This window comes from Mastigoproctus giganteus, chromosome 9, assembly GCF_048544385.1.
Source record: "Mastigoproctus giganteus isolate SK-2022 chromosome 9, ASM4854438v1, whole genome shotgun sequence".
NCBI classification, from domain to species: Eukaryota; Metazoa; Arthropoda; class Arachnida; order Uropygi; family Thelyphonidae; genus Mastigoproctus; species Mastigoproctus giganteus.
This window is the reverse complement of record NC_143583.1, coordinates 20,772,429-20,790,884: the sequence shown is the minus strand read 5'-3', so window position 1 is coordinate 20,790,884 and position 18,456 is coordinate 20,772,429. Positions and strand designations below refer to the sequence as shown.

General features: G+C 38.5%; 1 protein-coding gene across 2 annotated transcripts in view; it reads left to right on the top strand.

The window, feature by feature from the left end:
* The window catches only part of LOC150080074 (V-type proton ATPase catalytic subunit A), a 344,703-nt gene that overhangs the window by 54,143 nt on the left and 272,104 nt on the right, over window positions 1–18,456 (top strand). For both annotated transcript variants that reach the window (XM_090381821.1, XM_090381822.1), the window contains exon 4: window positions 12,041–12,252. In XM_090381821.1, the coding sequence (XP_090237947.1) occupies window positions 12,041–12,252 (212 nt within the window). The remainder of the gene's footprint in view (window positions 1–12,040; window positions 12,253–18,456) is intronic.

Here is an 18,456-nt window from a genome sequence, read left to right as displayed (position 1 = left end):
AAATGTTTGGTGAAACACAAGTAGTTGCTCTTGATATCTCAAAGGCTTTCGATCGTGTTTGGCATAAAGGTCTTCGAAACAAGCTTCCATCTTATGGTTTGCCAACTGTTTTTAGTAATTGGTTATCCAGTTTTCTCTCTGATTGCTCACTGAGGGTGATGGTAGATGGCGCTCTGTCTTCTAACTTCTCCACTAATGCCAGTGTCCTCCAAGGTTCAGTTGTTTCCCCCACTCTCTTCCTCTTGTATATTAATGACCTTCTTCTATTGACTGGAAATCGTATCCATAGTTTTGCCGATGATAGCACATTGCATTTTACTTTCCATTTTGAGAAACCTTGCCCTGTTCAATCAGCTTAAATTCTCCAAAATCTGTTACCAACTCCTTAAATGCCGATCTTCAGGTAATTCTCCAGCTTGGCAAAGACAACTAAGTTGATTTAAACCCTTCTAAAACTCAGTCTTGTCTTATATCTCGCAAAAAGGATTCTTCTGCTCCTATGCTTATCTTTAGTGACACTCTGATTTCTAGGCAAAATGATATATCTCTTTTGGGGATTACCCTGACTTCTAATCTCTCTTGGCACAAGCACATTATAAATATTGCTTCCTCTGCATCTAAAAAACTTGGTTTTCTCTTTCGCTCTCGGCGTTACTTTTCTTCCAAACAGCTGCTCACTCTGTAGAAATTGCAAATCCGCTGTACCATGGAATATTGTTCCCACATCTGGTGTGGTGCCCCCAAAACCTCGCTCAGTCTTCTTGATTTCGTTCAGAAGAGGGCAGTTAGGTTAATTTAAGATTCATCTCTAACAGAATCTCTCCACTTGCTGTCTTATAGATGTACTGTTTCTGCTGCATGCCTCTTCTACAGATACTTCCATGGGCACTGTTCTTCTGAATTGGCTTCTATAATTCCCACTCTCTCTTTCAAAACAGTCCGAACACGTGCTGCTACTAGCAAACATCCATTTACTGTCCAACTTAAAACTCACAGAACAAACTTTTCATCTTCCTTGTTTATTCATTCAACTGCCGTTTTCTGGAACAACCTTCCTTCTTCAGTATTTCCTGAAAATTACAGTCTACTGAAGTTCAAGTCCAATGTCAACAAATATCTTCTTTCGTCTTCTCAAGCTCCAACCCAAGCACGGTACCAAGTACTATAGGTTCTAATACCTCTCGTGTTTGGGGTTTACATAAAAAAAAAAAAAAAAAAAAAGAAGCCTGAGAGAGGTTTTGGGGACACACCACCCCAGATGTGGGAACAGTATTCCATGGTAGTGCAGATTTGCAATTTGTACAGAGTGAATAGCTGTTTGGAAGAAAAGTAATGCTGAGAGCAAAATCGAAAAACCAAGTTTTTTAGATGCAGAGGAAGCAGTATTTGTAATGTGCTTGTGCCAAGAGAGATTAGAAGTCAGGTAATCCCAAAAGGGATATTTCATCTTGCCTAGAAATCAGATTAGCATAGGAGCAGAAGAATCCTTTTTGCAAGATATATGACTGAGTTTTAGAAGGATTGAAATCAACTAAGCTGTCTTTGTCCCACTGGAGATTAGCATTAGTAGAGGCATAATGATGCAAGAAAGCAAACATATTCAGCATCAGCCAAAAAAAAAAAAAAAAAACGCTCCTATTTCACCCCTCCGTTCATTCCAAATACCTGTCCAGCTCTGCCTTAAATGTATTTAGGCTATCAACTTCCACAACAAATGATGGAAGTCTGTTCCACCAACCAACTACCCACTGGCTAAAGGCAAACTTCCGCACATCTATCCTACATCTGTCTTTCCTCAATTTGAATTATAGATTTAAGGAATTAAATCAGCATTTAAGGAATTGGTAGCGGATATTTGAGTAGTTGAAGCTGATTGAGCAAGGCAAGGTTTCTCAAACTGGAAAGTGCAATACAATTTGCTATTATCAGTAAAATATGGATAGGATTTCCATCAAGGGAAGAAGGTCATTAATATGCAAGAGGAAAAGAGTGGGGGAAAGAACTGAACCTTGGGGGACACCAGCATTAGTCTAGAAGTTAGAAGACAGAGAACCATCTACCATCATCCTCAGGGAGCAGTCAGAGAGAAAACTGGATAACCAATTACAAAAAACAGTTGGCAAACCATAAGATGGAAGCTTGTTTAGAAGACCTTTATGCCAAACATGATCGGAAGCCTTTGAGATGTCAAGAGTAACTGCTTGTGTTTCACAAAATTTTTCCATTGAATTTGTCCATAAATGGGTAACATAAGCCAGAATATCACTGCAATATGCAGTGACAGTAGGGTTAAAGGTGCAAGATAAGAAGCAGTTTGGTGTTATAAGACATTAAAATGTTGTGTGATTAAAATTTTATTATGATAGGTATCTTAAAATGGTTTGCTGCAGTTATTAAAGCAATTCATTGAGTTTATTCCCATGTTAGCAGCCTTGATTGCAGAAAGCATTGTGCCAGCACAGTGCTTTTCTTGGATCAAGACTGCCAGCCATTGCAAGCATTGTGACAGTACAACATAAATGATAAAAGTTCAGGAGAAAGCAATGTGCATGGTGTGGGATACCAAATCTCCAGTGATCGTAAAGCGACATTTTCAACAAATTCCAGTAGGCTTAGTGTATTGCTGAAACTTTATTTGCAGATACACTGCAGAAGTGTTTATCCGAAGTCCTACAAAATCTATCTGCCAGGCAAGCCAACAGCTTCAAATACTGCAAGCAAAATTGCACAAAGTGGTTTGCTGGAGATTGAAACTTTATGCTTACAAAGTGTAAATTGTCCAGGAAATTAAGCCTCATGGCAAATCACAGCCAGAGGAATTTGCTGTTCACATTCTCGACCATATAGATGAAGGTAAACACTTTCTAGAAAATGTTGTTTTTCGGTGATGAAGCAATATATTCCACCTATCTGGTAAAGTTAACAGATACGATTGTTGCATATGAGGACCTGAAAAACCCCATTGAGTTCATGAAGATGAGTGTGATAGGTGATAGTCCCAAGGTGTGGTGCACACTGTCCTTCAGCCAGGTGATTGTGCCATTTTTCTTCCACAAAAACACTAAACTCTGCAAATTACCTAGATAGACTTCAGGGATGATCAGAAAAAAGTGCTTTTCTAAGCACTTTTTTCTAATCATTTCTCTTTTCTAAATTACAGCTAAGCTTTAATCTAGCAAAATGCAAGGTCCTACACCTGGGAAACAGTAACCCAAAATAACTTATGCACTTGGTGGAGTTGAACTAAAGTCAGTAGTGGAAGAAAGGTACTTGGGAGTTACGATATGGTCAGACACAAAGTTCGCTGAGTATTGTAGACAGGTTGCAAGGAAGGCCCATGGTGTCCTATCAATGATTTATCGAACATTTTCTAGTAGGGATAAGGACGCCATAATCCCATTATATAAGGCTATTGTTAGACCACACTTGGAATACTGTATTCAGGTATGGAGACCACACCTAGAGAAACACATCGAGCTTCTTGAAAGGGTCCAAAGATGGGTAACTCACTTGGTGAGATCGGCAAAAGGTCATCCACATGAGGAAAGACTTCAAATATATGGGTTGCACTGCTTGGAAACTAGGCACCTTAGAGGAGACTTTATTGAGGTGTTTAAGGCTCTGAGAGGCATAAGTAAGATGAATGATGGAAAATTTTTCAAGGTTATAAATAATTCTAGAACTAGGGGCCATAAATTCAAGTTGTGAGGAGAGATGTTTAGACTGGGATTGCACAAAATTTTCTTTTAGCCAGCAAGTTATTACTGGAATAAGTTACCTACATGGGTGGTAGAGGCTGCAGTTTGAGGAAATTCAAAGGTCAGCTGTATAGTTACCTATGGGAGGAGGGAAATACATAGGTTGTCTATTTCCTTTTCATTAAGAAATTATGTTCCTTTTCATTTATTATTTATTTTATTTTATTTTTTATTAATATTATTTTATTTAACTTTTTATTAATATTATTTTATTTTTTTTATTAATATTATTTTCAAATACATATATATATATATATATATATATATATACACACACAGTTATGCCCAGTTAATTTATTAAAGTACAAATAAAATAAAATATAAGTACAAAATTCAGTAGCTTTCGGAACACGTGTCCCTTTATCAACTGACAAATTTGAATACATTACAAGCAAAGTGTGGCACGTTACTCATGCGTCATTGTTGTAGCACGGACGTGTGCTGCCTTACGCCAGTGATCATCCATCAATAAAACGGTTGTCTCTAGGATGGGATGTATACGCATGCCTTTCTGGCGATTTAATGCCTTAGGGTTGTTTATTATGTTTAGAGACTCTAGCCATAGGCGGTGGTGAAAGTGTCGCGCGTGGTCCACTATCTCAAAGTCGCGCTTGGGGTCAAGATCGTGGTTGGTAGCCCAAAAATGTTCTGCGAGCACGGACTGGTCAGTTTCGGCAAGCCGGATTGCTCTGTCGTGTTCCGTGAGGCGATCCTGGAGATGTCTCGATGTCTCACCTACGTAGCAACTGTTACAGGCCCTACAGGTGATACGGTACACTACATTGCTGCGTAAGACAGGTGTGACAGGGGTCTTCACACTGGAGACAAGTGAACGTAGGCTCTTACCGGGTAATTGCACACATTTGATGTTGTAACTTCTCAGGATCTTCGAGATACGTCCTGACACTCCTGGATAGTACGGAATGTAGGTAGACGATATGCCGACTTGCTTCGGAGGTCTTGGGTTGGAAGTAAGTTCTGCCTGTAACAAGCATCTGTTAAGTACATGGGATGGATAACCGCATCTGGTTAGGTCCGCCTTCACACGGGAGATCTCGTTACGTCTAATTGTGTCGGTGCTGGAATGGCTCCAGGCCCTGGAGAATAGGGTGCAGGCAGTGCTATTGAGATGGCTTGGAGCGTGGCCGGACCCGTAGTTGGTGAATTGACCGCACCACATGGGTTTGCGGTATACTGAGGTCTCTAGACTTGGGCCTACGCGATTCACTAGCACGTCCAGAAACGGGAGCGAACCGTCCACCTCTGATTCTACGGTAAACTTGATGAAATTGGATAGAGAGTTGAGGTGTTCTAGTAGTACCGTTTCAGAACCACGTGGTATTATGGTAAAAATATCGTCGACGTATCTACACCACGTAATAGGTGTAGGTGGGTTCTGGTGTATCTGCTCCTCCAGATCTTCCATGGCGATGTTAGCTACTACGGAACTGACAGGGGCACCCATAGCAGTGCCATGTACTTGTTTGTAGAGTGAGTCTTCAAAGGTGAAGATGCTGCTAGAGAGGCATAGGTTGAGGGCGGTACAGATGTCATCAGTGGATAGTGACGTCCTGGATTGGAGGCTTAAGTCGCTCTCAAGGAGCCTTCTGGCGCAGTGCACGGCCTGTTGGACGGGAATCGAGGTGAATAAAGAAACCACGTCAAATGATGCCATGACAGAGTTGTCAGGGATTGAAATGTCCTTAATGATGTTAATAAATTCACTGCTGTTTTTAACGGTGTGAGATGTATTACCTATAAGAGGCGAGAGGAGGCTCGCGATGTGTTTGGACAGTTCATACGTTGGGGCACTGCAGCAAGACACTATAGGTCTGAGAGGAATACCCGGTTTATGGATCTTTGGTAATACGTAGAATTGCGGTAGTTGGCAGCCAGTAGCACGTCGAAGATGGTGAGTCGCGGTCGGGATCTTCTTATCTTTAAGCCATGCGTGGACAAGTTTATTAACATTTGCTTCCAGACGTTTCAAGACTTTAACGGGAGGATCAGGTAGAGGTTCACATACGTTAGGATCGAGTAATAGGGCCAAGGCTTTCTCTCGGTAGGCTGATTGGTCCAGTACAACAGTCCGGCGCCCTTTATCCGCAGGAAGTACAACGATGGAGTTGTCTTTTCTTATAGATGACAGGGCGGCACGCTGGCGGTGGTTGAGGTTTGAGTACGTTTTTCGAGTGTTGCGGAGGACTGTGGCAGTCTTGAATCGGATCTCGTTGGCAGTTTCTTCGGGAAGGTTGGTAATACTGGCTTCTATACCCATAGCGAGCTGTGTGATGGGAGGTTTCGATGGTATAACGGCGAATTTCATACCGTTTGATAAAACACTCAGCTGCTCGTTGGACAGTTGTTTGTTACTTAGATTCAAGACGAAAGAAGTCGTGTCGCCTGAACGAGTGTTCGCCTTTAAGGAGTTAGCTTCTATGCTTAAGTTCAAACCTTTGAAGACTCACTCTACAAACAAGTACATGGCACTGCTATGGGTGCCCCTGTCAGTTCCGTAGTAGCTAACATCGCCATGGAAGATCTGGAGGAGCAGATACACCAGAACCCACCTACACCTATTACAACGTGGTGTAGATACGTCGACGATATTTTTACCATAATACCATGTGGTTCTGAAACGGTACTACTAGAACACCTCAACTCTCTATCCAATTTCATCAAGTTTACCGTAGAATCAGAGGTGGACGGTTCGCTCCCGTTTCTGGACGTGCTAGTGCATCGCGTAGGCCCAAGTCTAGAGACCTCAGTATACCGCAAACCCATGTGGTGCGGTCAATTCACCAACTACGGGTACGGCCACGCTCCAAGCCATCTCAATAGCACTGCCCGCACCCTATTCTCCAGGGCCTGGAGCCATTCCAGCACCGACACAATTAGACGTAACGAGATCTCCCGTGTGAATAGGCGCCTCCGTAGCCAGGTGGGAAGGAGCAGCAGTGCGTAGCACACGCTTCTTGATTAGACCGGGGTTCGAGCCCGTCACCACCAAATACGGAAGATGCGGAAAGGTCAGGGAATGACCACCGCATATCCCGGAGCAATATGGCCTTAGTTGCTAATGCTCCTAAAAAACCAAATAACAAATAACCCGTGTGAAGGCGGACCTAACCAGATGCGGTTATCCATCCCATGTACTTAACAGATGCTTGTTACAGGCAGAAGAACTTACTTCCAACCCAAGACCTCCGAAGCAAGTCGGCATATCGTCTGCCTACATTCCGTACTATCCAGGAGTGTCAGGACGTATCTCGAAGATCCTGAGAAGTTACAACATCAAATGTGTGCAATTACCCGGTAAGAGCCTACGTTCACTTGTCTCCAGTGTGAAGACCCCTGTCACACCTGTCTTACGCAGCAATGTAGTGTACCGTATCACCTGTAGGGCCTGTAACAGTTGCTACGTAGGTGAGACATCGAGACGTCTCCAGGATCGCCTTACGGAACACGACAGAGCAATCCGGCTTGCCAAAACTGACCAGTCCGTGCTCGCAGAACATTTTTGGGCTACCAACCACGATCTTGACCCCAAGCGCGACTTTGAGATAGTGGACCACGCGCGACACTTTCACCACCGCCTATGGCTAGAGTCTCTAAACATAATAAATAACCCTAAGGCATTAAATCGCCAGAAAGGCATGCGTATACATCCCATCCTAGAGACAACCGTTTTATTGATGGATGATCACTGGCGTAAGGCAGCACACGTCCGTGCTACAACAATGACGCATGAGTAACGTGCCACACTTTGCTTGTAATGTATTCAAATTTGTCAGTTGATAAAGGGACACGTGTTCCGAAAGCTACTGAATTTTGTACTTATATTTTATTTTATTTGTACTTTAATAAATTGACTGGGCATAACTGTGTATATATATATATGTATTTGAAACTATGGACCCCAGTACTCCAGGCCCATTTGTCACTAATATTATTTTATTCTTTTTTTTTTATTTGGCTGGTGCAGGATAAACTTTAGGCTTCTTTGCACCATATGACCTTTACTAATACTAATATGCTTACAAAGTGTATGCTGCATCTCATCTGTAACATGTACAGCTGTGTGTTGCATCAGCAACATGGGGCACCACCACTGCACTAGAGCTTGCATATGTACGATTTCCTCAAAAAATTTCCTAACTGGTGGATCGGCCAGAATGGTCCCATTCCATGGCCTCCTCTTTCTCTGAATATCACAGCTAGAATTTCTTTGTATGGGACTATGTAAAGGATAAGGTGTATGCAAAAGACTGGATTGAACAGGTGGTGACTTCTATTTCTTAAGAGATGCTTCAAAACACTTGAAATGAAACCGGTTACTGTCTTGACATTCTACATGCTACCAAAGGTGCCCATGTGGAGGTTTACTGAAGTGCACTTGTGTGATATGAGATTCTTGATTTGCTTTATTAAGTACAAAAAATATTTTATAATACTTATTACAATAAAATTTTACTCAAGCTTTATAATCAGGTGAATAATTTATAGGCACCCTGTATATGCAGATGACCAAAAGCTCTGTCTTACTGTCTCACATATTGGGAGTATGTTGAGTACATTTGTGATTAGATGACTGATAACAGGTTGTAAATAAATCTGGAAACAGCTGTAGTAAATTCTTATACAGTAAACCCCCGCTATTCGCGGTATCTGTATTTGCGGTTTCGCATATTCGCGATCGCTGATTTAATATAAAATGAAACCTAGAAAAATGTGAATTTTAAAGCCCCGTGAATATTTTCCGCCATAAAAAAACATGGGCTTGGCTAAAATTATCTTTCCCGGTCAAAACAGCGCTTAGTTGGTGGGGGGGGGGGTGACAAAATCGCGTGCGTGGATGTTTCTCGCTAATCCTTGTTCAGTATGTGCTATGCGCTTGTCATGGAAGGTTTCGTCGTTTGCTTTTAATTTATATGCTTATATGCTTATAAATTGAATAAATTTATCAATTTATAAATTGATATGCTTACAAAAGTGATAAATCTACCGTTTTGCAGTGTAAAACAAACTTTTTCAAGTGTGTTAACGGAAGAAAGTGACTTTATTGTGGACAAGTTCTTTCTAACCCGTACAAAAATATGGCTACGAATAACAAGGGAAATGTGAAAAGATCAAAGAAGGTGATGACATTAGCGAATAAAATTGAGTTATTAGACAAAGTTTTTAATGGTGAAAGTGTCTTCTCAGTGGCAAAACATAAAATCAATGAGTCAACGGTACGATCAATCAAAAAATCGGAAGAAAAAATCCGCCGTAGTGTCCGTGAAAACGCGCTAATTGCTTCAAAAATTTGCTCTGTAACTCGTGATGTTAAATTAGAAAAAGTGGAAAAAGCTTTAAATCTGTGGATAGAAGACCGAACTCAAAATAAAATTCCGTTAAGTTCACTCATCATTCGTGAAAAGGCAAAACTCCTTTATCAACACTTTAGCGAAACTGGTGATAGCACTGGCGGGATCAGTTTTTTAGCTAGCAAAGGCGCTGATCTGAAAGATTTGTTTTGAAATCTCTAATAAATATTACATTTAATATTAAATTGTTTCTTATTTTCATTTCGATGCCATATGCTTGCATTTCACTATGTACTGTCTATGTACATAGTCATATTATGAAGGTACATATAATACATACATAGACAAAATTTTAGACTAGTTTTTCTTATACTGTATATTACATTAGAACGGAACCCCTTTATTACTATGGGAGCCGTAACTCAGTATTCGGGTTTTCGGTATTCGCGACATTTCTCAGGAACGTAACCCCCGCGAATAGCGGGGGTTTACTGTATTTACTGTCATAAGTCTTGGGTTGTGGGTACAATTTATGCTGATTTAGTTGAATCCCTAATTGAATTTTGAATGATACTTCCATTATCATAGTCAAAGAAATAATTGATCTTGGTGTAGGGTTATAAGTTTTGTGAATTTTAGAAAGAATATTGATCATTGTCAGACAAGTATCAAGAATATTGTGTATTTATTGGAGAATATTTTCTGAATTTAATACATCATCCTGATTGAGGTATATTTAATGCTTCTTTTTCCTAGCACTTCTTTATGTTAAAGATTTGGTCCCAGCTGAGATTAATCAAGAAGATTTAGCTGGTTCAGAAAACTTCATTATCCAAATGTTTTTATATTCAGTAGATGCATAGGTTACTATGATAGTACAAATTAGTCCTTGACTCCATGCTTTCTATCCATTGTGTTTTTTTATATTGTCCTATTTCCTGTTAAATCTTTATAGTCCTACTCAGAGTAAGCCCTCTTTCTTCTAATGCTTGCTGGATACTCCATCAATTCACCTACCTCTGGACATATTATCATTTATTTTTGCTTCAGATATATGTTTAGCAAATTTCCTGCCTCCCACCATTTCTTATATGCCTATACCTTTGTAAGTTTTTCATTGCATACCTTTTATTGGATATTTGTTACCTCGAGATTTTTTATTTCCTCTTTTGTAATTCGATTTTAACATTGCTTACATCTGTTAATTCCATTTATTTTGTCTATATGCTTCAAGTCAATTCAAGATGAATAAATTAATGGACAGAAAGTTAATGTTTTATATATTTTATTATCAGATTCACCTCACTAATCCATATGATTTGATAAACTCAAAATTTTAAAAAAGAAATTAAATTAAAATTGATAATATATATGCACTTTTCCACCAAATCGAAAGAATTAAAATTCTGAATGAGTCAAGATAGTCGATTTTCCATGTCATCTTGGTATTAATAGTGGAAAAATGATACTAGGAAGCAAGCTTATACAGCATTAAAAAAAATATCCACTTCATTTGCCATCCCTTCTAATAATTTGTCCAATCCTGAATGTAAAGTTGGTGTGTATTTGAAAGAAAAAGTCAAATCTATAATGCTTTGATTCTTTATTGCACAAGTGGTTTTTTAAAAAAAAAATTGATGTGAATTGGTTTTCCAAGCTTGAAAAAAGTCAGGGAGTAAAAAAAATATTAAGAATATCAGAAGGATTTTGATGGAACCATGTAATGACTAGTGCTTCATATACTAATAACTTATAGTTTGAATTTAATTTTACTAATACCTGGACTTGATTTATTTGGAGAATGTAGAGTGCACTGTTTATGTTGACTGAGTTCTTTACTTTATGAGTTTTTTACTATTCTGTCCATTAATTTATTTTAACGACTTATTTTAAAGTGTGTGAAATAGAGGTGAAATATTTTGTCTGCAGCTAATGTTTAAAGACTTGGAGCATTAACTACAGACAAAATATTTCATTTCCACTTAATTTCATATACTTTTAATGCTAGTTATCAAAAAGTACTTTTGTGGTCTTGGTACTTTTTGCTATTTAGAGACCAGTTTTGATGCACATTTTTGCTAATTTGGTAATCTTCATATTAAAAATTATTAGAAAAATTCTTCATAACTAAGCTTCACATTTCCTTTTGAAAGAAGTGCCTTTTTCACCATATTGTACCTTATTTTGCATGTAATTTGTTCCTATACTAGAAAAAGTATCTGAACATTAACCAGGTCTGCTTCTCCATAGTTAGAACTGAACTTAATGAAGTATTTTCACAACTAACATAATTTATTGACACTTTCATTACTATAAATTCATAATTAAAATAGATTTTCACCTCCTGATTGGATTGATTTTGTTCAGCTTAATGAAATACAGTTAAGCATCATGTTTTGACATTTCACAAACAGCACATGATATGAAGCATGCATACAACTATAGTAATATTCTGACACTCCACCAGTTGTTAATCTTTTGCTTGAACATTTTACTACTCAGCTGTTTTTGGTTCTTGAATATATCTTTAATTTTTCTCTCAGACAAAACAGATTTCATATAAAGAATGCTTTGCCAAATTACAGAACAAATTACTAAATCATTCTATTAAAAATAATCATGTAATTTATGAGTTAATTGTATGAATAACACTAAAATTAATACAAGTGTTAGCAATATCAATCAGGTTTCATCAATAACATACATAAAAATATTTTCATAATAGAAAGCTGCTAAAGGCAGTTGTGTAGTTATTTTAAATAAAGCTGAGCATTAACATAAATTACATTGTTTTATCAGATGGCTGATACTTCTGCTGTTGACAACAGATTTTATTTAAATAGTATTATTTGGCAAAAATCTTCGCATTTGTTTTTTGAAAAAATTAGTCAATTTAGAAAAGGCTGGATTTTGTTATCTTGTGTATTAATAGTTTTCTTATTCATAAGGATTTTGCTTAATGATGCAACACAGCTGGTGTAACTGTAGGTGATCCTGTACTAAGGACTGGTAAACCACTTTCAGTAGAACTAGGCCCTGGAATTATGGGAAGCATCTTCGATGGCATTCAGCGGCCTCTGAAGGACATTAATGAGTTAACACAAAGTATCTATATACCTAAAGGTGTAAATACTCCTGCTTTAAGTAGAGATGCATCATGGGAATTCTTACCTCTTAATGTTAAAGTATGTTAATTTATTATCTTATGTGTAATGTCTTTAAATGATGATTAATGTCATCATTTATATTATAGATATTTAGTTTATTCCTGTCCATTTGAAAACAGTCATTGTTTCATTCAGCTAAAGTGTGAAAATTTTGGAGATTAAAATAACACTTCAATGCATTAAATAAAATGGTTTTATTCAAACCACATGTTAATTCCCCTCTTTTCAGTGATTCAGCAGACATAACTTAAGAATAACCGATTTTACACAGTTTTAACAGATGTTAAACTGTGTTGACTTAGGTAATAATAATAACCTAAGTCAACACAACACACTTCCTAGAAGCAACCGTGGTGAAATGGAGCACCACTGTAAAGGTCAAGAGCATCACGACCAGAAAGAAGAGGGAGAGACCTACATGGAAGAGGGAGAGACCTACAAATATCTGGGGATGATGCAGGCTCAGTAGTTAGAATACAAGGAGATACAAGGAGATCAATTGAATGAACATGGTTAGAGCCATGTTCATGCCATTCAGCTTTAATTTTAGAAGGATCCTCAGAACTTCATTGTCCTGGTCGATTTCATCATATCCTCCCTTTGGAATCATAGATTAGACCAACACCTGAGCTGGAGGAGATTATGACATCTACCAGGATAATGATGACCAACAACTTCCAGCACTATCCAAAGTTGGCCATCGAGAGACTGACCATAGCTCAGAAAGGAGGAGGGTGAGGTTTGGCATACCTCATTGAATAACAGAAGACAGCGGCAATTAAGAAATTGAAGGATTACTTCCAGGAAAACAGTGCCAATCTACAAAGCCATAAGGAAGATAGCCAGATGCCACATACTGCCCAAATTCAAGAGGGAGATGCCACTCACACAGACAGAAAAACCAAATACAGCCACTCCCCGACTTACGTAAGGGTTGCTTTCCATGGGACTCTACGTAAGTTGGAATTTCCCTAAATGCTTAGCAGCACTCACAGATTTTACTGAATTTGATTGAAGCAAAACAGTAATGTTTGATGAACATGTAACTAGAATTATTTATTCAATTTTTTTATCTCATGGGCAGGAAAAATTACAAAAAGAGAGAGGAGACAGGCATAGTGTCAGCAAGTTTTACCTTTCAAGTATCATTGCCAGAATTAACCCTCCAGCTGATAAGCATGCTGCTGCAGAAGTTGAGGGCTGTGTAAATTTAGAAGGGGTTTTTCCCAACACATCACAGAATTTCTCTGCAGCTGCAGAATCAGCACTGGTGACTTCACCACATACTTAATGTTTTGAAACCCAGCACGATCATCATCATCAGCCATTTTTAGTCCACTGCAGGATGAAGGCCTCTCCAGCAACTTTCCAGTTTCTTCTGTTTTGTGCAATGGTCATCCATTTACTACCTACAAACACATGAATTTCATCTGTCCATCTATGTCATTGTCTTCCAGGTTTCTTCTAGCTCCTCTTGGGTACCATTCTGTTATTTTCTTAGTCCATCTGTCATCATGTCTTCGAGCTATGTGTCTTGCCCAAGACCATTTTAGTTCTTTAGTTTTGATAAGAATGTCCTTTACTTGAGTTTGCTGCCTAATCCATTTGTTTCTCTTCTTATCTAACAGTCTGATTCCAAATATAATTCGTTCCATTCTTTGCTGTGTAGTTCTCAGCTTCTCTTCCATTCTTTTGGTGAGTGCCTAAGTTTCACTTCCATAAGTTATGGTGGGGAGTATACATTAGATCATTATTTTACGTTTCGGACAAATTGGGATATTGCTCCTCAGTATGTAACTATATTTCCTGAATGCTATCCATCAAAATTTATTCTTCTATTGACTTCCATCATTTATCATTATTACAGCTAATGACTTGTCCAGCATGATGCTTGACCCTATTAAACCACCCGTTGTTTGCCACAAATTTGGCATGGGGTTTGCTGAACTTATCCTTAATATCTTCATAAATACTTCTTGCTTTTCCTTGAATGGTCATTGGACTCGGGGGCAATTGCTTCTGAATCTGATTTTCCATCCGTATTATTAATAGCTTTTCCATCTTCGATATAGCACCTGAATGCTGTTTTGTAATCACTGTTGATCTTAAATGCGTTGATCCTTTAACATGTTCTTTTATATGGGCACTGCCCCTTAAAATAGTATTCACTGTTGAAGCAGCGAGACCTAATTCCATGCAATGGATGACAAACTTCGTCCTGCTTCGTAATTCTTAATTAATCCTCTTCATTTCTAAATCAATTTTGTTTTGTTTCCTAACACTTGCACTTTCCGTTAGGCCCTTTCCTTTTACCATTGTACTAAGTAAATAGGAATGAAAAGATTCTGAAAATCTATTTGTTTTTTATATAATTGAAGATTTCAGTGATGGGAAACACATTTCACCATAATACTGTAACATAAAAACCCACACAATTCCAGCTATCAGTATTATTGCAAATGCAATAAGATCGAGTTTACTATCCATTTATAATAGATTACACTAACGGAAAAGCCCAATAAACCCGAAAGTGCAAATTGTTTTTATTGTTTTATGGTAGTGACCTCCAGAAATGTGTTTTAGAAAAACGTCACAAAGGCGTTCAAAATTGATTCTTATAACGGAACATATTAGCATTAGTAGAGGCATATGATGCCAGAAAGCAAGCTTATGCAGCATCAGCCAGGAAAAAAAAAAAAAACTTCCACTTCACCCCTCTGTTCGTTAGAAATACCTGCGCCTTAAAATAGTATTCACTGTTGATATGATAACAATGAAAATGTAGTGCAATTTCCATTAAGCAAAAACCCTTCCCTTCACCCCAATGGTAGTTACATCTTTGAGTAAATCCCACATCAGCACACTGTGATCACTACTACCTACTGGTTCTTTTATCTGCAGATTCTTAATGCATGAAGAATCACTGCTGATAATTAGATCAAGAGTAGTACTCCCTATGATTGCCTGTTGAACATGCTACTGTAGAAAAACAGTCATCCAATAAATCCACAAAAGCCTTGCTAGTGTGTGAGTGACCAACTCACAAGTTCCAGTCAATATCTGGGAAGTTAAAATTCCCCATTATAAGACAATCTGATTTACTGGCCCACTCTTTTTCTCTGTACAGTTGTTTACTTTACTCATCAGAGTCATTAGGTCTATAATGACTACACACACCACACACTCCTACTATCAATTTTGCTTTTCCAGTGCTTTTTGTCACACCAAACTGACTGAACATTATACTGTCCATCCATGTCAGCTGGATGCACTTTAGATTTTGTGTTTCTTAACTAAAAGCATAACCCTTCCTCCCTTCCTGTCTTGTTTATTCTTTCTGTACACATTATACTCCCTGAATTCCAATTATTCTGCTTTCCTTATACATACTATTGGGAGAACTAATAGACTGGGTTGCAGGAAATTTACATTTGGTAATTGTGTGTTGTTAACCTCTGGATTAAACTGCTTCCTTGGATAACTGAGGTTGACAGGATTTAAGCTACTGTTACTTAATGCAGTGGTCTTAACATTAGTTTCAGTAGAACAAACTTTGGCTTAATCATATGTTGCCTTGGTATTTGACTACTTTCAAACAAATGGCACTGTCAAGAGTTATATCTATCTTCAACCAAAGCTTTGATTGGGAGTAAGATACATGATGTTCTTCTGATGCCAACATGAAATGAAGCTTGCAAAAATCAACTAGGATGGCATATTTATCTCTCTGGGTCTGTTGAAAATTGTATACCAATAATACCAATTTTTAAGGAAGTAGAAAGCCCACCTATATATCATCATCATTATGATTATTTTTAGTAGTGGCAAATAATTCAATGAAGCAAGCTTATATAGCATTGCTAGAAAACAAGTCAGTATCCCTTTCATCTGTTCATCCCATCTAATAATATGGCTAATTCTTCTTTAAATTTATTCAGACTACCCACTTCAACATCAAAAGATGATAGTCGTTGCTTTTAATACAATGGGATAATCACCTCCTTGGCACTGCTGGCAAAGTTCCTATATAACATTGACAGAACTCCACAAGCTATTCTGGTAGTCCCCCTTCACTACTCAGAAACTTCATGTGGGACTGCATCGTTTTTTTTTTTTCAGTCGTTTTTTTCCCCACAACCTTGAGGTGATACCACCTAATTAGTATGTTATTGTGAGATTACTCCTGCCCATATGTAATGCCTTGTATTTAGTATTATTAGTAGTGGCAAATAATGCAAGAAAGCAAACTTATACATCAGGCAAAAAAATAAAATAAATAAAATCTAATACTCTTAGCATTAGTAGAGGCATATGATGCAAGAAAGCAAGCTTATTCAGCATCAGCCAAAAAAAAAAAAAAAAACACCCACTACTCCCATTTCACCCCTCCGTTCGTTCGAAATACCTGTCCAGCTGAGCCTTAAATTTGTTTAGGCTATCAACTTCAACAACAAGTGATGGAAGTCTATTCCACAAACCAACTGCCCGCTGGCTAAAGGCAAATTTCTGCACATCTATCCGACATCCATCCTTCCTCAATTTGAATTTATGCCCTCTCAGGTGATTATTCTGAGCAAGAGGAAGAATCCCATTGGCATTGAGCATGCTCAAGCCATTCAAAGCCTTATACACCTCTATCAGATCACCTTGCCGATGCCTAGTCTCCAGACTCTGTAATTTGCAAAATTTAAGCTTTTCTTCGTAAGAGCAACCCTTTGTTCCATTCGCTAATCTTGTTGCCCTTCTCTGTACTCGTTCCAGCAGCTCTACATCCTTCTTGAAATGAGGCCTCCAGACCTGTATACAGTACTCAAGGTGTGGCCTGACCAATGCCTTATACAAGGGAATAATCACATCCCTATCCCTGCTAGAAAAATTCCTGTATATTGACAAGACACCATGAGCTACTCTTGCAGCTTGTCTGCACTGCTCAGAGAACTTCATATCTGCCTGCACAATTACCCCCAGGTCCTTTTCATTCTCTACCACTGTCACTGTAGTACCACGTTGGTACTACACTGACAGTGGTAGTTGATACGTTGATCTGGGGTTACTGTTTCCCATATATAGTACTTTACATTTGTCAATGTTAAACTTCATTTGCCACCTCTCAGCCCATCTGCTCAACCTTTCCAGGTCCTGTTGCAGCAGCATAGCATCAGTAGTGTCCTTAACAACCCTGCCAACCTTTGTATCGTCTGCAAACTTGGACATAAAGCTTGATATACCTTCATCAATATCATTTATAAATACAGAAAACAGCAATGGACCCAAACTGAACCCTGAGGAACTCCACTAATAACATTAGTCCACGTTGTTTCCCCTTATTTCATGTCTGTCCCTTCTAACAGTGTATCTAGTTCTTTCTTGAATTTATTCAAACTACTGACCTCTACAACAGCATTTAGGAGTTTGTTCTGACAATCAACCACCCTGTGGCCAAAAGAAAATTTCTGCACATCTCTACTTTGCAAAAAACCTTCCTGAATTTGAATTTATAACTCCCTCATATGTAAGCTGAGCAGGAGGAAGGATTCCATCAGCACTGAGGTTACTCAATCCATTCAACTTAGGAGAGTTAGGCCCCCCCCTCATGCATTTTGTCCTCAGTGTATGGATGAGTGGGACCCCAAATTCTAAGTAAAGATTAATTATTCCATTGTATAAGGCAGTGGTTAAGCCACACTTTGAGTACTGCATATAGATCTGGAGGCCTCATTTTAGTAGTAGTAATAATAGAGGCATGTGATGCAAGAAAGCAAGCTACAAGCTTATGTAGCATCAGTCAAAAAAAAAAAAAAATTCACACAGCCATTCGCTCTAAACGTATGTCCAGTTCCTCCTTGAATTTATTTAAGCTATCAACTTCCACACCAACAGATGGAAGTTTGTTCCAGCAATTAACCACCCACTGGCTAAAGGCAAATTTCCACACGTGTATTCTACAACTGTCTTTCTCAATTTGAATTTATCCCCCCCCCCTCAGGTGAGTAATCTGAGTAAGCAGAAGAATTCCATCAGAATTCAGCGTGCTCAACCCATCCAGTGCTTTATACACCTCAATCAGATCACCTCGCAGGTGCATACTCTCCATATGCTGCAATTTGCAGAACTTAAGCCGTTTTTGGTAAGACCACCACTTCGTTCTGCTCACCAATTTTGTTGCCCTTCTCTGTACTTGCTCGAGCAACTCTACATCCTTCCTAAAATGAGGCCTTCAGA